The sequence below is a fragment of the Capricornis sumatraensis genome, chromosome 5 (genome assembly GCF_032405125.1).
Source record: "Capricornis sumatraensis isolate serow.1 chromosome 5, serow.2, whole genome shotgun sequence".
In the NCBI taxonomy this organism is placed as follows: Eukaryota; Metazoa; Chordata; class Mammalia; order Artiodactyla; family Bovidae; genus Capricornis; species Capricornis sumatraensis.
In genome coordinates, this window is record NC_091073.1 from 52,029,510 (window position 1) to 52,056,669 (window position 27,160).

Genomic DNA, 27,160 nt, shown 5'->3' on the forward strand with positions numbered 1-27,160 from the left:
TTATGCTGTAACATTGAGTGTTTTTTGGTGGAATAAGGCAGTATGAAATCCCTACAAATGCACCCTTGGCTGCCTGCCCACACGAGGTGAACTTCCTTTCAGGTACTGCCTAGCAACCAATGAATGGGTTGCACGGTTGGGGGTGTAGGGGGCATGCGCTCTGCAGTGGGGTTGTGGTGTTCACTTTTCCAGAACAAATCCTAAGCTCCTCTGCAGCCAGAATCAAGTCTGGCTCCTCTGGGGAGAACACACCCTGGATTCCACCAGACGTGCTCCCCACACCCAGCTGGCAAGATTTCAGGACCAGTGCTATCACAGACTACTCCCACTCACCAGGCAACACAGGGAACCCTGGGGCCGGGCACGCCTGTCTTTGATTTCTGGAGTCAGGATGATGCCCACCCGTCCCACGCACACCCCCACCCCCACCCCCACTGTGTTCAGGCTGGGCTCTATGCCTGGAGAGCAGAAAGCTCAGCAGAGGTGTGCGTGAAGGGAACCGCAGACATATCAAGCCAGCAAGACACATCAGGTGCCTCCAACTCCTTTATCTGACAGGTTATGGAATGGGGGCCCGAGAGGGCAGGGGACCTGAGCAAGGGGGTGTAACCGCTTGGTAGAGCGCTCACTCCTCACCTCAATCCGGTGCTTTACTACCCTTCTTTCTAGCTTTCTCCCAGGTCACCGTCAGAGCCCAGCCTCTCACACTGACAGCACCCATGAGCTTGTCCCCTCATCCCTGGACTTTGAGCTTCCTGAGGGAAGAAATGTACTGTCCCTTTTGGGCACACAATGGGAGTCTGAGGAACACCTGTTGAGAGAGGCATTAAGTGAATGGAGGCTACAGGCGGGGGAGCTATTTTGGGTTTTGCTCTTTAGTCACAAATGATGGTGCTTAGCTGGACCCAACTTCAGAATAAAAAGGTTTGTCTTCATTTAAAAAGTAATGTTACAAATTAAAAAAAAAAAAACACCCAACGTTTCCTTTCCAAATCTGTGAGTGGGATCGAGGAGATGATACCATTTTGATTCCATAGCTGCTCTTATCCCTCCCATCGCATCCCAGTCTTCAGCTGCATCGTGGTCCTGTCCTCCTCACACTCAGACCCCAGTTTGAGAAGCAGGATTTGGGGAAACTAGGGTAAGCAGGTGACTTAGTTCCTGGCTGTTGCCCCGACCCCACTCTCAGTCGATTCCCCTGCTTCCCGGCCAGAGGGGCCTCTCTCTCACACCTATTGTCTGGGCCTGTCCACTTGGTCTGGATGGAGAAGGAGAAAGTCGGAAGCTTGGAGAAGGGTGGGGCACAGGCGGAGGGAAATCTCATGTGTGCTCAGGCACTTGTGAAGCATTGTCCTGTGCCATGCCTGAAGGAGCGAGAACCCCCCGACCCCGCCCCAGCTCTTTTCTCACCCCTGAGGAAACAGCCCTCCTGGGGGCTGCGAATGAAAGGGGGTGCGAATGAAAAATGTTGCCTGCCACATCAGTAAACAAAGGAAGTAGCGGCCCTCAAGCCACTACAGTCAGACTGACAGTGAGCCCTGAGGGAACTCAGGACAAAGACTAATGGGCTGCCCACTGCCAAGCCCTCAGCCACTCCAGTCACCCCCAGCAATGCACCCTAGGGGATTCAGGAGGGAGAAGCACGGGATACTGGCCCTGGATAGCTAAGGCGCATATCAAAAGAACAATTTCAATGAACTCAGGCTCTTGGATCTTCCGTAGGCAGAAAAGCACTAAATTCATTCACAGGAGTTACCTGATTTTCTTTAATAGTCAGCTTTTCAAGTCCAAGTTACCTGATCTTTATTGCAAAACTATTGATGCTTTTGAACTGTGGTATTGGAGAAGACTCTTGAGAGTCCCTTGGACTGCAAGATCAAACTAGTCAATTCTAAAGGATATCAGTCCTGAAGGAAGGACTGATGCTGAAGCTGAAACTCCAATACTTTGGCCGCCTGATGCAAAGAGCTTATTCATTGGAAAAGACCCTGATGCTGGGAAAGATTGAGGGCAGGAGGAGAAGGGGATGACAGAGGATGTGATGGTTGGCTGGCATCACCAACTCGATGGATATGAGTTTGAGCAAGCTCTGGGAGTTGGTGATGGACAGGGAAGCCTGACATGCTGTAGTCCATGGGGTCGCAAAGAGTCAGACACGACTGAGTGACTGAACTGACTGAACTATATATCTTGGCTCCTCCCTTACCTTTGGGAGCAATCCCTTAGAGCTACCTATCTGAGAGACTGCCTCCTGGGCTTGGAGTTCTCAGAAAGACTGCCAAATAACACAATTCTCAACCTTTACATGTGCTTTTTTTTCCAGTTGATGAGGAAAGGCAGGAGAGGGCAAGGAGGAAGGGGTCAAGCCTCTGTCGTGTTGTCAACCCTATCCCTTGTTCATACCTGAACCTTCTGCTCTGAGCTCTGCCCTCAGCACTAATGTGGTAAATTTATGGGAAACACAATTGAGCAGACATCCCGTTAACACTGCAGAGTAGGGTGCTGTTCCGCTCCAGCTCCATGCATGAAGCTCAAACTCCGCCAGGATTCTTGCCCCAGAGACTCCCGGTGGTCGGTGGTTGGCAGCCACTGGGACCTTGTAAGAACCTTGTGTATGTTCTTCCAATCTCTTGGGAAATAACCTTTGTGGGGAATAGAAAGTAAGAGTATTTCAAGTTCCCTTCCTGAGCCTCTTAGGCAATATGAGAAGCTCAATACCAATTCTAGGGATGGGTGCTGGTTTGGCATTTCACCCACAAAGTGGGGGGGGGGGGGGCCCTGTCATGCCCACCCAACTGGGAACATGAAGGTCCTGCCTAGAAAAAGAAAAGGGTCAACTTTGGGCAGCTCTGGGCCTGCAGCAAGCATCGTGTTCACAATCAAGTACTAGGGTAGATGGAGTATAGCAGTGGGTTAAAGAGATCATTTATCTTCCTGTCGATGACAAGCATGAGCTTTGGCCCAGGGCCCAAACTTCTTATCCTTGAAAAACACATTTTACAGATTGCTGGCAAAAACAGGCAACCCAGATTAAGCCGCCAGACCTAACTATTTTCGATCTTCCTCCTACTCTTCTTGAAAAAAAAAAAAAAGATAAAGATTTTCTGCTTCTTCCCGGTCTCTCCCCCAACCCTAAAAGACAATGAGAACCACCAAAAAGAAGGCAGGGGCTCTGTTGGGGGTTTGCTCCCCTCCGGAAAGCCCACTTCAGGTCAGTTCAGTAAGGAGAAGAGTACTTTGCATTTCAGAAGGATTCTTTGGTTTCTAATAGGATTCTTTCAAATGGCAGATTCCTTAGGACATTTAAGGATTCATTTACAGATCATTAATTCACTCATCACAGAGGCTGCAGGGCAGAGAAACTCTGAGCTGACATTTTGGAGGTGCCACCTCAAAGGGTAATTCAAGCAGAAAGATCATGTACTTTGAAGTGATAATATGAAATAATGGGGACAAGTATTTGTTTCATAGGGCACCATTTTAGGAAAACATTTATGGTGTAAATATACCGATGATGTAATTAAATTTCAATTAGGGCCAACCCTCAGTTGTCACATAAAAATTTTCTCGAAACCATCACATAAATCAGATCATCATAAAACATGTTTCTGCCTGGTGGGTTATATTTTATATCATGAGATCAGGGTTATAAACTTGGGAGTTACATTCCTAACTAGGGATTTGACATCAAACACATCAGATATGATTTGATGATTTCTGTCAGAAATTGCAAAAATAATTCTAAACTCTCCATGGTCATTATCAATAGTAAAGTTGTGCCCCAAGTGCTATAAAGGTACTCCATGCATCCCAATGGTCCCGTTGTTGCTCAGTCGTGAAGTCACGTCTGACTCAGCAATCCCATGGACTGCAGCCTCTGTCCTTCACTATCTCCCTGAGTTTGCTCAAACTCATGTCTATTGAGTGGATGATGCTGTTCAATCATCATGATGCTGCCTTTAATCTTTCCTAGCATCAGGGTCTTTTCCAACGAGTCAGCTCTTTGCATCAGGTAGCCAAAGTATTGGAGTTTTAATTTCAGCTCAGTCCTTCCAGTGAATATTCAGGGTTGATTTCCTTTAGGATTGACTGGTTTGATCTCCTTGTAAACCAAGGGACTCTCAAGAGTCTTCTCCAGCACCACAATTCAAAACTATCAATACTTCGGCACTCAGCCATCTTTATGGTCCAACTCTCCCATCAGTACGACTACTGGAAAAACCATAACTTTCCCTATACAGACCTTTGTTGGCAAGTAGTCCCTTGTAGCTGCCCCCCAAACTGCTGATCCCTTGACCACTGATTACTGATTGATTCCATGTCATTACACTAACGTGACGTGAAGAATTAGGTGCACAGATCTTAGGTACAGCTAGTTGGAATCACAGCAGGGACTTATATAGTGGGTTTTTTTCCTCCTAAGTTGGTCACTTTCCATGAATCAGTGTCCACCCCTTTAAGCATGGCCCTGTCAGGGGTGGACTTCGTATTTGTTGGCATTTTCAAGGGATGCTGCTCTAAAAATACACATTCTAGCCTCCCAGATTCCTTTTTTGGGTTGCTCTTTCTAAATTTGTCTATCTGGATGGAAACTGAGGGCTATACAAAGTTCTCAAGAAAATTTTAATCATGACTCACACAGAAGTACGAAGTGGGTTATGATGTAAACGTGACCCAAAACGCTGACACTTAAAATAAACATTGACTTCGCAATACTACAATTTGTTTTCTCTAGAATTTAAATGAGGCTTTTGAAACCAGATTTTTAAAATACACTAGACATGGTTCCTGAGGAGCCTTAGCTGACACCTTTTTTCTTTCCTAAAGTTCCTAGCTAAGGTTTTCCAAATTGTTCCCCTGACCTAAGAGCCGCTGGAAGTGGCACAAGTGGCTTGACAGTTTGTTGACAAGAACAGCAACACTTCACACTTCATTGGAAAGTCATAAAGGCGTGTTTCAGGTCATTAACTGAGACTTTTAAGAGGAGTTGCTTGCTGCACTGGTATAGTGAGATTAAGGACAATTTCTTTTAAACTTTTCACAACATTTAAAAAAGAAACTTCAAGTGCCCCAAATACAATTAATATAAAGTCTTGATTCATGACACACCCTCATCATTGTTCCTTGCATGGCTTTATTTTACATTGTTATTTGCTAATGAACACCTGCTGAAAAAGCACCTAGCCGATAACTTCACCACCATCTTCCCTTGCCCTAAGGGCACCCTCTGTCCCTGACTTCTGCCTCACATAGGTTACTGCTCACCTAAATTTGGTGTTTGTCATTTTTCACTTTTTAAAATGAGTTTTATCAATATGCATATATATCTAAATAGTATATAATCCTATTTGCTTGGTTAATAAAACGGGTGTCACATTATACTTTCTTTTCTGTAGCCTGTTCTTTTTATTCAGCATTGTTTCTGAGACATTCATGTAGTTAGTAGAACTGCAGTTCATTATTTTCACCTCTGTTATAGTTCATTATGTGACTCTACCAAATTCTATCTTTATTTTCTCCTGCCAATAGATATTTGGGTTGTTTCCATTTCTTTTTCTAAAACAAACTTTTCTGCTATGAATAATCTTCTCTCTATATTACACAGGTGCCAATTTTTCTTTTGGGTATATACCTAGATATGGAATTACTGGGTCTTAAAGCATGAACAACTTTATAGATAAATGACAAATTATTTTCAAAAGTGGTTGTCTTTACACTCTTACCAGCAACATGATCACATTGATTCATATAGCCTTCAAACTTGATGTGTCAGACTTAACGTGTATCAATAGTTGTAAAACTGTATTTCTGTAAGGTTTTCATTTACATTTCTCAAATGTTTCTTAGCTCTATTTCCTTTTCTGTGAAACACCTGTTTGAATTTTCTGTGCAGTGTTCTATTAGTTTGTCTGTAGAAATATTTATTTATTCTGCATAGTAATTGTGTTGTAATAACTTCTCCCAAGTTGTAGCTTTTATTTTCTTGAAAGTATCTTTTCACGTTTTGATGGCTCATTTTAATGTCTGAATTTGTTAGTTATCTTTTATGATATCATACTTAGAAAGATATTCACTTGTTTTTTCCTCTAAAAGTTAAGAGTTTGCTTTAGATATTTAAGCTCTTAATACTTCTAGATTGGATTTTTGTATATGAAGTAAGGCCCCCTTTCAGTTTTTTGGTCCCATCTGTTTATCAGTGTTTCCTTTTCCCACTATTTCCAGTGTGACTTAAAACTTCAAATAAGCAAATTTAATTCTGGACTCTATATTTTATCCCTTGGACAGTTTGCTGGTATCGTCCTGAACCAATACCATACTTTTTAAATTATTCTAACTTTATAATAAACCATTGTATCTGCAAAGATAGGCCCCTCTCATTTTCCTTCTACAGTTATATCTGGGTTATCCTTGCTCTTTGTCTCTAAAATTTTATGATTTTTACGTATAAATTTTGCACATCTGTTAGATTTTTTTCCTTTGAACTTCATAGTTTTATGGTATTGTAAATCAATATTAATATTTAAAAATGCTTTGCTTGTGTCTGGTGTGTAGAAATTGTATTTTTTGTGTTCATCATATTGAAGTCTTTTATAATGTCTAATCATTTATTTTTAGACTTTTTTGGGGGATTTCTATATAGACAATCATATTATCTGCATAGTGACAGTTTTATTTCTTCCTTTTCAAACATTATGTGTTTCAAACTATTTTTCTTGAGTTAGTGTGCTGTGTAGGGTCTCTAGAGAGTGCTGAAATGAAATTTTTTCTGATTTTCAAAAGAAAACTTCTAATGTTTTCCTACTGAGCACCGTTTTGCTGTAGTGGTTTTATTTAAGATTGGATTCTAATGAAATGTTTGCAGTCACGCATTTTTTTTAAAGTATATTATTTACTTGGCTAGCAGGTCTCAGTTGCAGCCTGTGTGATCTATTTCCCCAACCAGGGACTGAACCCAGCTCCCCTGCATTGGGAGCAGAGTCCCAGGCACTGGACCACCATGGAAGTTCCTGCCCCCTCCCCCCTTTTTTAGAAGCATTTTATCACACAACATTCTGTTTTCAATCAGTTGGCCAGAACTTAACCATCAAGGTACATATAGCTGCAAGAGAGCTGGGAAATAGTCTTTTAGCTGGTGGCAAAGGGCAAATGGCATTCTGTTCATTTGAGATAGAAAGTTAGAGTGGCTATTGGTTGGTAATGAGGAGGCTCTACCATATACTAGGGATGTTGCCCAGAAATGAAGATGAGCAATTAGGCTAGTTATCACAAATGTCTTAAGCCCTTCTGTGAAATTATAAAAACAAATAAGACTTCAAAAAAGCTGCAAGTTACTTCCTTAACCCATAATTCAACCTCATGTACTTGCTGATCTCAAGAGTGCCATTCTGGGCCAAATCCAAGACTTCCCTATTGTCAGGGAGGGAAGAGTAGAACCACATCACTGATCATTTAAGATGCTCAAAGTGGAATTAGCAGGACCAGAAATATGAAAATGTTCATGGCAGAATGTAAATTCAAGGTCCTAACTGGTTGTAAGCACTGGTACCATTTGTTACACCTGCATTTTATATAAATGACTCGAGTGAAAAAACATTTCACCTTTTGCAATTTCAAGACTCTACGTGTATATCGTGAAATAGCCCATAATATGGGCTCAACTGCAGGAACAGTATATCCATCATGCTTGTATCCCTGCATCTAGCAGAGTGCTCAGCATTTAGCCAATCAATATTTATTGGATAAACTGTTTTCCAGGAATGTTATTAGCCATTTTGTGTTTCTCCTTTAAATGTTGGGCATTTAATTTTTTAAATCAGTTTGAAATTTATTTAGGGGAGTAATGTTGAGAATCTAGCTTGCTTTCCCCCTGAATGTCCAATTTTCTCAATACCAGTTATTGAATGATGCTTTTATAATCTATTGACTTCTGACACTTCCTTTTATTCTAAGTCACTATTTATAAGATGGTGTATTTCCGGGCTGGGTATTATACTGATGTGTCAGTAATGAACTGCTATCATGTTTGTAGTAATCTGTTATAGACAGCTCAGGAAATGCATACACATGGTGAAGAATGGGAGAGCTGCCCAGGAAAAGGTTGCCAGGGAGACCTAGTAAAATTTCAGACATTTAAGAGTAAGATCGGGCTTTCCTTGTGGCTCAGTTGGTAAAGAATCCACCTGCAATCCAGGAGACCCTGGTTCTATTCCTGGGTTGGGAAGATCTGCTGTAGAAGGGTTGGCTACTCACTCCAGTATAACTGGGTTTCCCCTGTGGCTTAGTTGATACAGAATCTGCCTACAATGCAGGAGACCTGGGTTCATTCCCTGGGTTGGGAAGATCCCCTGGAGAAGGGAAAGGCAACCCACTCCAGTATTCTAGCAGAGAATTCCATGGACTATATAGCCCACGGGGTCACAGAGTCAGACACGACTGGGCGACTTGCACTTTCAAGAGTAAGATCAATCTGCAGAGTTGAGTGATTTTGTCAAGCAATATGTTCAGTCTTAAAGTAGGAACAGAGAAAGCTGAAAGAACGATCTGCAGTTGGGCTTCTGCGAGGCAAGGAAGTTGAGAATGCTGGCATAAGAGGAGTAGCCAGTCAGGGAAGAAAGTAAAACCAGAAGACATGACCAGAACGTGAGGAGACTGACCAGCAGTTCTGATAAGGTCAGAGAACAGATGCAGTGAAATTATTAAAATGAGGGTAAGAAAGATTTCAGAGAAGGAGCAATTAGGGTAAAGAGGTCTAGCATGTGGTCATGGAGCTAAGAGAATGAAGTGTAATGGAGACAAGGAAAACCAAAGCATCCTCCAGGACCTTGAGAATGACACTGTGATGAAGGCCCTATTTATTTATCTGAGATCTCTACTATAGTCACACAGCTCCCTTTTCAGTTCTGATGACAGACCAACACATGCTGTAAAAAGACTGTGCTCAGTCGCTCAGTCATGCCCGACTCTTTGGGACCCCATGGACTGTAGCCCATCAGGCTCTTTCGATCCCTGGGATTTCCCAGGCAAGAATACTGGAGTGGGTTGCCACTTTCTTCTCCAGGGGGTCTTCTCGACCCAGGGAATGACCCTGCAGCTCTTGCATTGTCAGGCGGGTTCTTTACCACTGAGCCACCAGGGAAGCCCACATTAGCCATCACAGAATTGCAAATTAGGATCACAAAGATACACACACATATTAGAATGACCAAAATTAAAAAGACTGACCATACCAAGTGTTGATGAAGATGTGAAGTAACTGAACTATCATACACTATTGGTGAGAATTTAAAATGGCACAACCACCTTGGTGGTTTCTTAGAAAATTAAATGTTTCTACCACATGATTCTGCTATCCCATCCACAATGACCTATGTACCCAAGAGAAACATATTCATACAAAGACTTTTATATAAATGTTTGTAGTAACTATTTGTATTAGCCACAAACTGGCAACAGCCCAAGTATCTACCAGCAGGTGAAGGCATAAAACGTACGTGGTATATCCACACAGTGTGTGTAATAGCTACAAAAAGGAATGAGTTGTTGATATATGCAACGTAGATCTGAAAATAATTATGCTGAGTGAAAGAAGTCCAACAAGAAATGTATTCTATGACTCTATTTACATACAACTTAAAAAAATGCAAACTAATAGAAACAAAGGTCATTAGCTGCTGGGGAATAGATAGGTAAGAGAGATCATCATGGAGAATGAGACCACTGGTTACGACTCCGTGCTTCCACTGCTAGCAGTGTGGGATCGATCCCTGATCAAGGAACTAGATTCTACATGCTGTGTGGCACAGCAAAAAAAAACTGAACAGCTAAATTTTTTAAATTTGACTAGCAAGTAAGGCTTCACTTGTAATTACTGTTCTTATACAAGTAAAATCCAAATTCTAACAGTAGGAAATAGACTCTGTATGACAATATTGTAAATTATATAACAGTATTAATCACTTTAATTTTAACTGGTAACTATTTTCCATTTATTTGTCTGTTCCACAATGTAAGAACTATTAATATTGACCAAATTTTACATATCACTCAAATGACCAATATACACAGTGGTGTAAATCTGTGGTTTACTATACTGAAGCAAAATGGCAGCTACTGTAATTTCAAATAAGCATATTTTCTATTTTTCATAGACTCCAATGACTATAACGTAACTATAATTAAAGATAATATTTACTCTAATTTCCAAACATAATGAAAAAACAAAACTATCACTTTGCAGATGATATAATTATCTATATAAAAAGTAGAGGAACCTACAAATTATTAAAATTACTAAGAGGTTTAGAGGTGATAAAAGAACTTGCCTGTCAATGCAGGGGATGCAAGAGACATAGGTTCAATCCCTGGGTGGGGAAGATCCCTGGAGCAGGAAATGGCAACCTGATCCAGTATTTTTGCCAGGAAAATTCCATGGACAGAGGAGCCTGGCGGGCTACAGTCCATTGGATCACAGGAGTTGGACAAGACTTAGCAACTGAGCATATACATAGACACACACATACACATGGTTTAGAAAGACTGCCTTGTAGAAAAACGAATAAAGTCAATAAATAATAGAGAAATCCTGTACACCAGCAATAAAAATTACAATTTAGAACATAACTTAAGTGTTACTATGTATAATAGTAACCAGGGCTACAAGATACAAATGTCAATCTAAATCTTTATGCAGAAAATTATAACTTTATTGAAGGACATAAAGGGAGACATACATCATGTTCATAAATATATTTTATATATAAATTCAAAGCAATTCTTTTCAACTGAAACCCCAAAGGTTTTTAGGAACTTGACCAGCTCATCCTAAAATTTATATGAAAGGGTACAGGGCTCAAGACAACCAAGACCACTGTGAATAACACTGACGGTGCTTTGGCACTCATCCTCTCAGATGGCAATTCTTTCTGTAAAGTTACGTAATTAAAGGGCGATAGGGCTGATATGGATTGGTATAGAATGTAAAGAACTACAATAACACAGCAATGATATACAACAGAGGGAACAAAAGATGAACTTTTAAATAAATATCATGAAAATTGAGACTATTTAAAAAATTAAAATTAGATCCCTACCTTATACTATATACAAAAGTATACTCCCAATGGTTTAAAGACCTAAAAGTGAAAAACAAAACTAACATATTCTGAAGAAAAGAGGGGTGAATATCTTTATGATAGTGAGAAGGACTTTTTAAGACACAAAAAGCACAAACCATGAAGACAGTTAAGTCAATATTCAGACAAACTTTTGTATGACAAATCACAAAGTGAAAATACAAGCTATGGAGAGGAAGAAGACAGCTGCAATCTACATAAATGTCAAAGGATTGGTATCCAGAATAAAGAGCACCTCACATCAATAGGAAAAAGACAAAACAGAAAAATTGGCAAAGGATATGAACAGGCGATTCAGAGCAGGGCAAACCTAAGTGACCAATAAGCACAGGGAAGGACAGCCAACCTCGATCGCAGTCTGAGAAATACAAACTGAAAACTACCAGACACTATTGCAAACCCATTAGAATGGAGACAGTCCAACAACATCAAGCATCAAGCAAGGGCAAGAATACAGGCAACAGGGACTCTTACATATTGTTAGTGGGAGACTAAACTGACACCATACTCGCACCTTATTGAACAATTTTTTTACTACCTAAGTTACAACTGAAAATGTGAATAGTTCACATGCCAACTATTCTACTTCTAGTGGTATATCCTAGAGAAGCCTTCACATATTTTGCAAAAATATTTCAGTGCTATCTGTAATAGTGAAAAGAAAAATCTACTTCACAAGGAAAAGGCTGTCTCTATAATGCTTTATTTCCTTAAAAAGACAAAACCAAATCTGACATGAATAAAACAAAACGTTAGTATTTGTTTTCCTTAGTGGTGGAAACTTGGTTCTATACTATTTCTTATGCTTATCTTAAAAAGTGTTAGTCGCTCAGTAATGTCCGACTCTTTGCAACCCCATGGAACTTAGCCAGCCAGGCTCCTCTGTCACAGTATTTTCCAGGCAAGTATACTGGAGTGGGTTGCCATTCCCTTCTCCAGGGGAGCTTCCTGACCCAACCTAGGGACCGAACCCAGGTCTCTGGTGCTGCAGGCAGATTCTTTACCGTCTGAGCCACCGGGAAAGCCCATACTTATCTTAAATGTTACATGATTTTAAATTTTTTAATTAAACATGAAACAAAGTATATAGCAAGCAACTGACCTTAACATTTATAGCATATCTTTATTCAAGTGACTTCAATTCACAAAAACATTGGTAATAATGCTATTTATAAAAAATTCTTTGCAACCTCTGTCCTGGAAATTATCCTAAATATCTTAACCCTGTAACACTGACTCAAAATCAGAGAGTGAAAGGCAACAAAATCGACTTTTTCCTAGATCTATGATCTCATTATTTATTAACATTTAATGCCATTAACTTAAAACTCTTAAGGTCAGCATTCTTATTCTCATTTTTCAGATAAGCAAACTGAGGCACACAGAGGTAAGTAATTTCCCTAAAGGTAAAGAATCTGCCTGCCAATGCAGGAGCTGCAAGACATGGGGGTTCAGTCCCTGGGTTGGAAAGATCCCCTGGAGTAGGAAATGGCAACCTACTCCAGTATTCTTGCTGGGATAATCCCACTGACAGAGGTGCCTGGCGGGCTGCAGTCCATGGGGCCGCAAAGATCAGACAAGACCGAGCCAACAACGAGCTAGTAGGCGGTGAAGCCGAGATTCAAACCCAGGCAGTCTGTCTCCAGGGCATGCACTTTTAATTAAGAGTCTTGGCTGCCAACTGGACAGTCAATTAGAAAAGGTTTATCAGAAACACTCCACCTCAAAGTTACAGATGAGCATTTAAAAAATGAGACTGAAAGAAAAATAGAACCAGGGTCTCCAAAGCATTTTTTATTCCTTGCCAAACATTAAACAAACAAAAAAAACTACTGGAATATTCTATTTCTTGCTTTGTAAATCAATTCTATTTTATACTGCTCATGCCTTTAAGATGAAAGTTTCTTTATAATATAACAATCAGTGCACTCTTTATTTTAATTTCTTTATTAAGGTGGATACACATTCTCATATTAACAATTCTTGTGAACAAAAGCAACCAAAATAAAGTGATAGTAAGATGTGCTTCACATAAAAACAATCATGTGGCTAAGAGGAGATCTGGCCCTGTACAACAGAAAGATTAGGAAGCAAAACGTGAATAAGCCCTATATTCCAGAAGCCACCCAAATGTGTGAGCAAAGACAGTACACCCATAATATAGCTCACTTAGGTTCCTTCTTTATGATGCATAATTCCTTAATTATCCATTTGTGAAATAAGAACAAACATTAAGAAATGTGAAATCCAAATTGCATTCATTTTCACAATATCAATACTAAACTCAAGACAGCAACTTCATTGAATATAAATGTTTCAAAAGTAAAAGGCAATCTGAATTTTTTTTAATCCTATGAATAGGGTCTGCAAAAAAAAGGTAGATTATTTTACTCTACTTGCAGGAGACTAGGTCTCAGCCTGCACTGAAGGAGCATAAGCAACAAAAGACAGCCAACAAATGTCACTAGGAGTAATGCCCGTACATATCAAAGTATCTAGGTGAACCATGTTTTACTTATGTAGCAAATCTACTAAATAACCAGCATATGGAAGCTTACACCTCATGCGAGAGAATTACCAAATTAACTATACATCTATTAGAAATCTCTAAGCCCCACTCCCTAAACAATTTTAGTACATCTACCAAGTACTGTAGGTCATTTAGAAAAACAGAAATAAAACATACATCAGCCTTTGTAATTAAGCATTTTTCATAACATATAAACAATATTCAGATATAAACTGTTAATTGTTTCTTTCTAAATATGATTTATGTAATCAAGACTTTCTTAAACAAAGATAGGTCTTAGGAATATGATCTGTACAAACTTACAGTAGTGTATATTCCAAAAGAGATTTTCTTCCTATTATGATATGACAATAAAACTCTTTTCTGAGTGAAGATATACGTTAAGGCTTAAGGTGTAAACACTCTGGAAGGAAAACAACTTAGTGAAGAAAATTACCAGTCATTAAAAATGTGTATCACATCTCATAACAGGCCCCTGAATTTTCAAATTCACATGTGAGAATACATTTACATCTTAAATTTCTAGGAAAGGCACAAGCTTTATGTAAAAAAGCAGCAAAATTTTAAACCCATCAATTTACTGAAAAAGCCATTACTTTTATTAGAAACAAAAAATGCTTCTCAAGGTGTTGGCAACAGGTCATAGTACAGACATTTAATTCATACAGTGTACTTCTCCCTTCAATTATATTCCAGTTGGAGGAGGAATACCTCCTTGAGAAGTAGAAGTATTTGATGGACTGTGAAAGCTGGTCTCCTTGTACACAAACCATGCATTTCCTCCCCAAAGTATCATGTTCAGAAAGCCAAAGATCTAAGAAAAAGAAAAACAAGCATGAAAATCTAGTATACTATTAAAATTTCATACCTATCCTAGTTTTCCTATAAATAGGTAGTATTTCCAGGCCATATACTATCATTTCATTTGAAGTCTGAACGATACATCAAGTGGAATAAAAATGGAAGACTCTGTATTTCAATGCCCGATTTAGATATATAATGACTTATTCCCAGTGAAATCTCTAAATCTGTAACATATCAAATCGTGACTAAAAGATATCTTATTTTTACATGTGCACTATTACCAATTAAAAAAAGGAATTAAATTTGTTTGAGAAAAGTTTAAGTAAGATCTTTTATTACTTCATATTTAGACCTTAGTGGTTCTAGGTGAAGAGAACAACAGGAATCCATGGTTCCTTCACTAGCAGGGGTTTTATTTTTCTCCCATCTGAATGGTTATAAACATCCTTTGTGCACCTTTTCTTACTTCCCTACTTCATCCCCCTCCTGCATTCACCTTTGCTTCCATAGCTGCAGCCACAAGAGAAAAGGAGTCTTAGAAGAAAACGTTACGTCACATCCTGTATTAATCAACCTAAAAGAAATCAACCTTCCCAGGTACAAATCTGAAAGTTGAAAGTCTCAGAGATGAAGGAACTGCAGATAGCCTATTTTCACAGTATTTACATTAAAAAAAAAAACAAAAAAACCACAAGACAAGTAGTGACCTATGAGGTAAGAGCAGGGTAAAAAGCTTGGGTACTATCATATTTGTACTGTTGCTGTTTAGTCGTTAAGTCAAGTTTCGCCACCCCATGGACTGTAGCCCGCCATGCTCCTCTGTCCATGGAATTTCCCAGGCAAGAATACTGGAGTGGGTTGCCATTTCCTCCTTCCAGGGGATCTTCCCAACCCAGGGATAGAACCTGTGTCTCCTGCACCAGCAGGTGGGCTCTTTACCAATGAGCTAGCAGGGAAGCCCCAACTGCTTTCTTCTATCTTTTTGTATTATTTGGGTATAAAAACACTTCTGAAATTATCTCAGCTCATCGTCAATATATATGCAAAAAAAAAAAGACTTTTAAAACAAAAATTTGGCCAAATTGCTTTATAAGGCAAGACCAACTTTATCCATTTGAAAAATACTTTCTTGAAAAGACATGAAACCTCCTTAAAAACAATACCCTCATTAAATAATATATCTGTATTCAGATAAAATACCAGACAAAATAATATTTAAACTTAGAGGCTAAAATTTTAGAATTATTTAAAGAACTATGACCATGTATGGATGTGAGAGTTGGACTGTGAAGAAATCTGAGAGCAGAAGAATTGATGCTTTTGAACTGTGTTGTTGGAGAAGACTCTTGAGAGTCCCTTGGACTGCAAGGAGATCCAGCCAGTCCATTCTAAAGGAGATCAGTCCTGGGTATTCACTGGAAGGACTGATGCTAAAGCTGAAACTCCAATACTCTGGCCACCTCATGCAAAGAGTTGACTCACTGGAAGACTCTGACGCTGGGAGGGATTGGGGGCAGGAAGAGAAGGGGACGGACAGAGGATGAGATGGCTGGATGGCGTCACCGACTCGATGGACATGAGTTTGAGTAAACTCCGGGAGTTGGTGATGGACAGGGAGGCCTGGCGTGCTGCAATTCATGGGGTCGCAAAGAGTCGGACATGACCGAGTGACTGAACTGAAGGAACTATGAAAGTACTATTTTCAGAGACCCAGAGCAAAGCAGAGAAAGGGCTAATGTCCATGGACAGAGGACAGTTCATGGGGTCACAAAGAGTTGGTCATGACTTAGGGACTAAACAGCAACAACAGAAGTCAGATCTGGTTCAAACCTTGGCTTTGCCAACTTAATAGCCCTGTCACTTTGAGTGATTTAACATATAAACTATATTCTTTCCCAGTTGTAAATGAAGATAATAACACTACTTCCCACATTCCTCTCAGAATTGACATATGTGTAATGACCTTAGCATACAGTCTTAATAAATGTTATATTAGTGCCTTTAGCAGAGAAGGCAATGGCACCTCACTCCAGTACTCTTGCCTGGAAAATCCCATGGGCGGAGGAGCCTGGTAGGCTGCAGTCCATGGGGTCGCTAAGAGTCGGATACGACTGAGTGACTTCACTTACACTTTTCACTTTCATGCATTGGGAGGTGGAAATGGCAACCCACTCCAGTGTTCTTGCTTGGAGAATCCCAGGGATGCGGGAGCCTGGTGGGCTGCCGTCTATGGGGTCTCACAGAGTCAGACACAACTGAAGTGACTTAGCAGCAGCAGCAGTGCCTTTAGGGTCAAAGTCTTGCCTAGTTAATCTTTTTTTTTTTTTAATTTAATTAAAAAAAATTTTTTTTGCCTAGTTAATCTTAATACAGATGTAACCATGATCTTGTCTAACCTTGTTTACAAGTAATAACTTTCTTCGCAAACTTTTTTTTGCTGTTATAAAGACTATATGATAACTAGAATTCTGATAAGCTTGGTAAAGATAAAATCAATATATTCATCCAGGGATTTATTAAAACTATTGTTTTCTTAAATCACTGTAAGGTTTTTATAAGTGAAATAAAGTATTTTATAAACACTGCATACTCACCACAGACACGTTTAGGGATCCCATACTAGTCACAGAGACAAACTGGCACACCACTCCTTGAAGATTACAAGGCTTAAGTTCCTGGACAATATGGGAACCGGTAGCTGATTTAATATCTGTAAGAGCTTTAGCCCAGGCTGAAGTGCTCACCAACCACAAAAAAGTCACAACAATAGTAATTACAAAGTCCTAAAGCAAAAATAAGTATGAATTAATAATGAATACTTAAAAGATATAAAATTTCAAATCCACCACCAAGGAAATGATGTTGAACTCTCAGTCCTGAGAAATGACATACTTTATAAAAAAAAAGGCCACAATCAACATAACAAACACTGCTGTTTACTATTGCCAGACCAGTGCCTGAGCTACACCAGTCATCTTCTGAAGGGTTTAAGATTTTTACACGGAGAAATAAAAGTTTTATAAAGCCCTCATCACAACCTTATCTAACTAACCCTCTCCCTCTTGGGATCATATATCAGACTCTGTTATCACCAATAACTGTATACCTCCATAATTTCTGTTTTAATCACCCCTCTCAAGTATCACCTCTCTTTCTAGCTCATTCTCTTTGGCATCCCAACCTCAAAAGTCCTTTGACCCCACTGAGATCTACAATCTGATCTCCATTTCCTTCAATTTAGATTCTAAGGTTCTTCATTATAATCTCTTACATATACTCTCAATTCCCTTATCCTCCCCTGCTTTCTCATACTGTTCTGGCAAACCTCTAACTTTAGTTAAATCTAACGCTCTATGATATGAATAGTGAGATTGGTGAAAAGCACATATCCAGGATGACTTGTCTGTTTTTAAATACATGACTACAAAATTTTAAGAATGCTCATTATATTAAGAACAACAATAAAATCTCTCTCAAAACACCCTGTCACTACCAGTTTTCTACTAAAGTGTTTGCTACTTATTACAGTTCAAGAATAGGAGTGAATTTTTAATATTTTAGATAATTTCTTATTGAACTAGTAAGAAAACAATGTACTCTCCCTAATCTAATCTGCTGGGGAACTAGAACTCTGTTGACTATAGTACCGGCTATAAAAATCTAAGTAACACTTTTTTAAAGTATGTATTTGGATAATATAAAGTATAAGTTTCCATATCCTTTGGTCTTCCTTTGAATTAACAAGCAAAGTGGGAACAATGTAAAATCTGTCATTTCATGGGAAATAGATGGGGAAACAGTGGAAACAGTGTCAGAATTTATTTTTGGGGCTCCAAAATCACTACAGATGGTGATTGCAGCCATGAAATTAAAAGACGCTTACTCCTTGGAAGGAAAGTTATGACCAACCTAGACAGCATATTCAAAAGCAGAGACATTACTTTGCCAACAAGGTCCGTCTAATCAAGGCTATGGTTTTTCCAGTGGTCATGTATGGATGTGAGAGTTGGACTGTGAAGAAAGCTGAGCACTGAAGAATTGATGCTTTTGATGCTGTGGTGTTGGAGAAGACTCTTGAGAGTCCCTTGGACTGCAAGGAGATCCAACCAGTCCATCCTAAAGGAGATCAGTCCTGGGTGTTTTTTGGAAGGAATGATGCTAAAGCTGAAACTCCAATACTTTGGCCACCTCATGCAAAGAGCTGACTCATTGGAAAAGACTCTGATGCTGGGAGGGATTGGGGGCAGGAGAAGAAGGGGACGGACAGAGGATGAGATGGCTGGATGGCATCACGGACTCGATGGACGTGAGTTTGGGTGAACTCCAGGAGTTGGTGATGGACAAGGAGGCCTGGCGTGCTGCAATTCATGGGGTCACAAAAAGTCGGACATGACTGAGCGACTGAACTGAACTGAACTGAAAGGTGTATTCTGAACATTCAGGTATGCTCAAGACTATGAGTTCTCACTATCCGCAGCAAAAATCTCTCCAAGCTCAGAAATGGGTTTTGGAGCTTATCACATAATTTTTTTTTAATAAATCTGGTTAGTTTTAAATTATTTTTGCCAATGAGCTTTTAGTCATTTATGTCAGATAAATACCAGTGATCACATATGAGATACAGAAACTGCTATATATAGCTTGTCTACCTGGTCAAGCTGGCACTGAATCAACGCCTTGCATTAGTGAACTGAAACAATGACTAATTTTACAAGCATGGTGTCACAGTATTTGCATTTAAGCTCTCCACTGCTATTGGTCCTCTTTAAAAAATGTATATCAAAGAGAAAAGTATAGAAACATTAAGTATTTTGCACTGTGGGAGTACACCCCTTTTCGCTGCTGTTCTCAGCTGTATATTGTGCTGTGGCAAATGTTTTCTAAGCACTTGCTAGAAAGAGCTGATGATTAGTATGAGATTATCACATGTGAAATTCTCTCTGGGCTAAAGTTCATCACTTTGACCAATAGATGTCAAGTCTTAATTTTAAGGTTTCTTCCTTCCAAATTCCTAATCAAAAAAGCATAATTTTTTTTCCTGATTATGCTCTTTATGTCCAAGCTATTAATGGCTTATGAATGACATTTTTATATTTCAAAAGCAGGTCCTTTTCTGACAATGATGCATGAAGTAATCTTAGGGTGAGGTGAAGTGGGAGAAATGCGGGCCTCGGAAGACAGTCCATGTGACTCAGGACTCTAGTTAGTTCTACATGAACGATGCCACCTGGAATTAGGCAATGCACAACATGCCTGTGGCAGCCCTAGTGCTACCAGTAAGAAGGATATAACTCATAACAGCTTTAGGATTTGGGATACCCTATCTTTGTTTGGTTTCATTTTATGGTATTTCTGATCCTCCACACAGCCTAGAATCCTTAACCTCTGGCTATTTAACACAAAAATGTGTTGAATTTACTTAAAAACTAAAGTTGATTTTAAAATGTCACAACTGAAATTCTCCTAGAGATAGCTCAGTAGAGAATTGAGAACACTGATGAAAGAGCATACTGTCATTAACAAACGGTACTTTAAAAAAAATTCATGTCAAATTTGGCTATAGTTAAAAATTTAGGTATCACAAAAATTTTTTTTTACATTTATATGGTTAAAGTAAAATCCAAAGTTTAATTTAGAGGCTGGACTTTTACAAATAAGAAGTATCCATCATACATTGTATCAACAAAAAACCACTTACGGAACTAATTCTAGATTATGTCTCTCTAGGACCATTATTATTTCTCTATATGATCACTCTGAGGTGGAAAGTTATTTTTGACTTTTCTGAATGCTACAACTAGATCAGTTTTATAGTTTTATTAGGCAGAAAAAGCCTCCTTGAAAGTAGATTTGAATGCCACTTTAAAAACTGTCATATTTTTAAGGCTTAATGAACAAAATTAGAGAAATAAAAGGTTCATTGCTTTTATAAGATTTAACTTAAAATTTGTTGGGATAATGACAAGACGGCAAGAAACATCTTCATTTAGAATTTATAAAGGACTTTAACAAAATATAAATAAGGCTTGAAAGTCCACAGAAGTTACAGATTACTAACATGAAATTCCTGTTAAGTATTGCAAATTAAAATGACTGATGTCTATCTTTTGAAAGTCACTTAACAACCAAGAAATGTTTTATGAAAATATCAGGTTTGAGAATTTCTTCTCAGATACATGACATGGAATAAATATGATGGATAAAATACTGTTTTATTACTTACTTACCATGTGCATTCTTATGATCCAGGCAGCAAAAATTAAAAATAAATAAGTAAATAAATAAAACCTGTTATTTAATAATTTGGCCTATCCTTTAAAGTAACTTCACAAATAATAAGCAGATGTGAGTAGTTACTGTTTTCTTAGGATACAAACGACCAGTATCACGAAAACATCTCTGTTGTCCCTTCAAATCAGTAATGCCAATACTAACTTCATAGTTATTCTTCAGTAGTGGAGGTCCACTTTAAAACTACAGTTTATCTCTGGGTTTGCCACCAATAATCTAAGGGAATTCTACTAACTAAATCTCAGAGATTATTTTTATTTCTAGCTCAGTAGACCCTGAGGCCAAAGAAGGTATTAGGACTTCAAATTCAAATCCTTTGTTGCCATCTTAAAGATTCAGAATTAGCTCACGAATGCCACTAAGGCCAAATTCTATTATTTTTATAGAATTACCTTGGTCAGATTTTAAATTAAAGAATTTAAGAATATAGACCAGGTGTCAGGCATAAAGGGTGTATCTCTGAGAAAAGAGAAAAAAGATAAACAGGGAAACAGTTATGAGACTACTAGCATTGTTAGCAATTCTTCAAATCAAACACATTAATTTCTACTTAATTTCCCTGCTATTTGCAACCTAATATGCTTTGTCATATATTCGAGTTCTTTCCAGGTTAAAAAAGAGTTAGACACAAACAAACAAACCTCTCTCTGTATAAGGAGTACAGAGGAAGTGTTGCAAACAGGCTACAAGAATTGGGTTAAAACATGACAAGAGCAAGCATAAACTCGTGGCAGAAGTCAAGCATGTTGAAACTGGTTTATGCCAAGAGTTTTTTTTCCCAGTGTAAGAAAGTCCATATTTAAATTCAAATATAATATATACCTACATAACTTATTTTTGTATAAAAAGAAAGTGATTACTTACAGTCATGGTAAGCTTTCGACTATCACGATACAGGTTCGTGTAACCAACATACAGCAGAAGGGCGGCAATGCAGTACAGGAAGACAAAGACTGCAAAAGTCACATAGAACTGCGCAGAAGAGGAGTAATCTCCAATAAGGACATACTTTTTCCAATCTACACCACAGACAGTTACATCTTGAGGTGTCTGAAATGATGCTTCATTCAACCTATTAAAAAGAAGGGACAAACCAATTTATGAATTACTTGGACTCTTCTAACAGAAACACATAGGCAGAATATTTAAGTAAAATATACTCCTCAAATATATTAAAACACTTTCCTTTTAAAAAAAGTGAAAAATTCAAATATTCAATTAAAATTTTCATAAGAAAAGTACATAAATCTTTTACTACCCCAATACTTGGTTTATGATACATTGAATACAGACTGAATTAAACACTTTCACACCCAGATACTATCTTCCTGTAACAAAAACTTAGCAGATTAAGAGCACTGTTACAAAATTGTTTACAATTTGAGAAATTGTATTCCATTCTAGGAGGCAGAGTCTGTGTGACTAGCACCAGGAGAATCAATTATGATGATTCACATTTTAACTCTCTTTAATTAGCTAACTCCACAAAGTCTTTAATTTTCCCTATCGATAAATCACAAGAGCACTTATCACTAAAGATGCTACTATAACAGTTCCTTATACAGGAACTTTATAAGAGAAGGACTAAGAGATGGAGAGGCAAAGACTGATTACCAAGCACTTGCTATCTGACATATCTTTAATGTAAAGATTTTATTTAATCATCAATTTTATTTTATTTTATGTAAGATTTTATTTAATCATCAAAGCAACCTTAACTGGTTTAAATTCACTGAACAGAAAAACTGAGTCTAGAGAATTAAGTAAGTAGTCAGTAAGTGGAGAAAGATTCATACCCTCACTTAAACATAGGACAGATGGAGTAAACATTTAATGAATCCTGAGGTCAAACAGAACAAAATAGCCATAAATATTCAGAAAATAAAGTTTTATGCTGCTGAAAGAAACATAGGAACTCTTCACTTTATATAAATATATGTCTTAAAGCTATACATTACACATTAGTAACTTCAAATACATGAAAAGGTTGGATTTTTCGTAAGCTGTGTTTGCTTCTACAACACGGCTTCTCAAACTAAGGTGACAGAGCAGTCTTGTTTTGAAAGTTCCAATCCACTGTGGGATGACAGAATAAAAGTGTCAAGGCAATGTCATATGAAAGTTTCTGAATGCTTATTGTCATTTTCTGTATTTATTTCATCACAGTTCAGGAAAACAGTCTGCAGACAGGCACTGGTCCACACACCATACTTTCAGTAGCAATGATCACTACTTACAAATGAGCATGAAATTAAAAATGTCTAACTCCCAAGATCGATACGTTGTTGGGAAATCTTAATGAGTGAAAAGAGTTGTTAAACCACAAAAGCAAACTTACCTGAATGGATAACCAAAAGCAGCTGTAATCGTTTTATTCTCAGGTTCTTTAGCACAAGACACTAGAATTTCTGTTTTGCCCTTAAAACCTCCACAGGTAGCAAAAGCAAAGATAGAAGCAATCTATACAAAGACCAAAGAAAGAAAAGAAAGAAGCATTACTCTACCCAAACATAGGTCATTAAAATCTTAAATACAGTGACTATTAATGACTATTAAAAACTGGCTCACTAACATTCTTCGAATTCTTATTTACAAATGAAGATGGTGAAAAATATTTTAAAATGTATCTGCAACCTCTCTGACCTCCCAGCTTCATGCACTAGTCACCAACTTAAATTATGAACACAGGCAGACCTTATTGTGTCTGTTACCTTTCTATGCACACTGCTTCTATTATATAATTTCTTCTATGACTGCTTTGGTTTGTCTCTGAAACAAAAGACCCTTCATCCCACCCCAACACCATGATACCATTATCACTCCATGACAACTAATACTTCCTTCCTTTCTTTTCTTTCACTTGTTATTTGGCTCCATCAGCTCTTAGTCACATCACGTGGAGTCTTTCATGGCAGTCAACGGATTCTCTTGTGGCATGTGGGCTTCAGTAGTTGTGGCCTGCTGGCTTAGTTGCCCTGTGACGTGTGGGATCCTAGTTCCCTGACCAGGGCTTGAACCCTTGCCCCTACGTTGCAAGGCAGATTCTTAACCACTGGATCACCAGGTGGAAGTCCCAATGCTTTCTTAATAGCAAGTCATGAGTTCAAATTTCCCAAGCTGATTCATATTTTTTAATCTTAAGTATTTTTTTCAGAGTCTGCACATTACATTTGTTTAATATAAAGTTTGTTAAGTCATGGGTTTCTCTTCATAGCCCCACACTTCTTTCTCATTTATTATTGAAGAAACTTGGCCATTTGTCTTACAGAGATTTCCATATGGTGTTGTGTGGCATAATTCCTCTATCTGTATTTTCTAAAGAGGCTAGATTAAACTCTGGTTTGTGTTTTCTCTTCGTCACTTGTTTTGTCTTGTTTATTTGTGAGAAAGCCAATTTTTAGTTGGCTCTCTTGTTATGATGTTAAGATGAATTAGTGGGTTCAGGTATTGTCAGCCTGATCTACCCTTTAATTTCTCCATTAGACTTTCCTCTAGTGGTTTCAGCAGCTACTGATGGTCATGACTTGGTTCCATTATTTTATTAGAGGTTGGGAAATGCAGCATTCTGTCATTTGTTTGTTTGTTACCTGGAATTCTGTGTAGAACTCTGTCACATCATCATTTTGGTTAACCTGAGGTATGGTTCATAGGAGGCAAACAGTATAAATGCTTGCTTCTTTATTTTTCTTTACCAATTTTTAGAAGAGCAAACTAGTTTCTTAGTATCTTCCAGATGTAACAACTGGATTATTTTTAGCATTATTGTAAATTAGGTTTAATATATTTTATGTTTTCCAACTGTTTGCCTTTATTTTTTTAATACTCAAACTGTCCTGTATTTAGCTAATGGTAGTCTCAAGTGGCTTTCCTTTTTTTCCCCCTTGACCCTTACAGTTTTTGATAGTTTACTTGTTTTCTGGACACAATATTTCAGGATAAGTTTGTACATGTCCTGCCTTAATTGTGGATTCATCCAGTGTATTATCTCCAGGGAAACTTAGTTCCTTGAATGAGAAATGATACTTACTAATCACATTCTGGAAACTGGGGATCATACTTTTAAGATAAGGAATTTAAAAAAATTGTTTTAACTTGAGATATAGTTGATTTACAATTAATTTCTGCTTTACAGCAAAGTGGCTCAGTTATATAATTTTTGTTCATATTTTCCATTATGGTTTATCACAGAATATTGATTTTTTAGTTACCTGTGCTGTATGATAGAACCTTGTTTACCCATTCTATGTGTAATAGTTTGCAACTACCAATTCCAGACTCCCTTTCCTCCCTCAGCAAATACAAGTCTGTTCTCTTTGAGTCTGTTTCTGTTTCACAGGTAGGCTCATTTGTGTCCTATTTTAGAGTCCACATACGAATTATATCATATGATATTTGTCTCTCTCTGTCTGACTTACTTCACTCAGTATGACAATCTTTAGATCTATCCATGTTACTGTTAATGGCATCTCATTCTTTTTTATGGCTGAGTAGTGTTCCATTGTACGTTTATACCATGTCTTCTTTATCCATTCATCTGTTGATGGATATTTAGGTTGTTTCCATGTCTTGGCTATTATGAATAGTGCTGCTGTGAAGACAAGGGTGCATGCATCTTTTTGAATTATAGTTTTATCCAGATATATGCCCAGGAATGAGACTGCTGGATCATACAGCAACTCTAGTTTTTATTTATTGGGAAACCTCCATACTGTTTTCCATAATGGCTGTACCAATTTATATTCCTACTAACAGTGTAAGAAGGTTCCCTTTTTTTCTACACCCTCTCCAGCATTTGTTATTTGCAGACTTAGGTAAAAAAATTTTAATAATGAGAAAAGAAGCTGGCCATGTTAGCCATGCTAGCAGAAAGGAAGAATTCAAAGCAAGGCAAAGCAAGCATGAGGTCCTTAGAAATAGTTTAGGATATTGGAGGGAAACTGTATTCCATGCTGTGAGGGGAAGATGAGAATCCAGATTGTCATAATGTGAGAAACACTTTAATTGTGTCATTATTTTGTACTCTTAACAAGAAAAGTAATGTCCATTAAAAAAGAAAAGAAGCAGAAAGAAGTTAGTAACTTCCCAAGGTTACATAGCTAATAACTGCTAAGTCAAGATTCAAACCTGGGCAGTCTGGCTTCAGAGTTTGTTTTTAACCAGGATTTTATACTGTGTTCACCCTACCAAGCATCAATTTTCTAAAATGTTAAAAAAAAAAAAAAAAAAAAAAAGGAAAAAGGCAGTAGTAATAGTATTTACTGCATAGAGTTATTGTGAAGGTTGAATTTAAGACTCAATATAGTATTTAGCATATAGTAGCACATGCTGAGAAGGACATGGCAACCCACTCCAGTACTCTTGCCTGGAAAATCCCATGGATGGAGGGGCCTGGTAGGGTTCAGTCCATGAGGTCACAAAGAGTCAGACACATCTGAGCTACTTCACTTCACTTTCATGCACTGGAGAAGGGAATGGCAACCCACTCCAGTATTCTTGCCCGGAGAATCCCAGGGACAGAGGAGTATAGTGGGCTACCGTCTATAGCATCGCACAGAGTCGGACACGACTGAAGCGACTTAGCAGCAGCAGCTGCAACCTCTCAACAGATGTGATTTTATTTTCCTTAGTATAATATAGAAATTAGTATAACAGCCCATATAACAACACATTTGCTCCTATTACAGTGTACCTATTAAATATTAGTATGAAATCCAAAGGAAGTCTTATCTATTAGTATCAAAATCAAAACGGGATAAATTGAAAACCGAGGGTAACTATAAAGTCAAGAAACTATAAGCAGAAATGTTATTTCATGAGCTTATAAGGCCTCACTTGTGGCTATTTCCAGGTCTCAGAAAGTAGTTGGAGATTTGTTTTCCTTATCATACATATGCTTAAAGAAATGTACCTTCATGTTTGGGAACACATGTAAGAATTAAAGATTTAAAAATTATTAAAAAAAAAAAAAAAAGAAATGTACCAATGCTTTCTCAAATGCTATTCAAACAGGGAAAAACCTGAAAGCATCCTAAATATTGACAGGGAGTCAAATAAACTGTAATTCATTCCTGAAAGAGAACAGTATGCAGTCATTAAAATGATGGGCAATACCTAATGATAGAGAAAAAGGTTCATTACATATAAAGTTTGTTTAAACAATGCATTGTGCATGAGTCTATTATCTGTGCACATACACAACGAAAACTAAAAAGAATATGCATCAAAATTTTAAGTGGTCACCTCTGAAAAGAAGACAAAAGATAATTTCTTTTTCTTTTTGTATCTCATGAATTTTCTACAAAACAAACAAACAAAAACCCAAGATATAGTGTAATAACCAAGAGCTCAATCCTTCAGCAAATGGTGATGGCTCTATTTATGAAATACATTCAGAACTTGGTTA

At 38.0% G+C, this 27,160-nt stretch overlaps 1 protein-coding gene across 3 annotated transcripts in view; it reads right to left on the reverse strand.

Moving 5' to 3' along the window:
• Positions 1-12,791: 12,791 nt before the first annotated feature.
• SYPL1 (synaptophysin like 1) overlaps positions 12,792-27,160 on the reverse strand; it is a 30,689-nt gene continuing 16,320 nt past the window's right edge. For 2 of the 3 annotated variants that reach the window (XM_068972607.1, XM_068972608.1), the window contains 4 exons: positions 23,096-23,217; positions 21,622-21,829; positions 17,061-17,249; positions 12,792-14,476 (listed from right to left, as the gene is read on the reverse strand). In XM_068972607.1, the coding sequence (XP_068828708.1) occupies positions 14,348-14,476; positions 17,061-17,249; positions 21,622-21,829; positions 23,096-23,217 (648 nt within the window). In that variant the 3' untranslated portion in view covers positions 12,792-14,347. The remainder of the gene's footprint in view (positions 14,477-17,060; positions 17,250-21,621; positions 21,830-23,095; positions 23,218-27,160) is intronic. The other variant, XM_068972609.1, reaches the window with a different exon arrangement.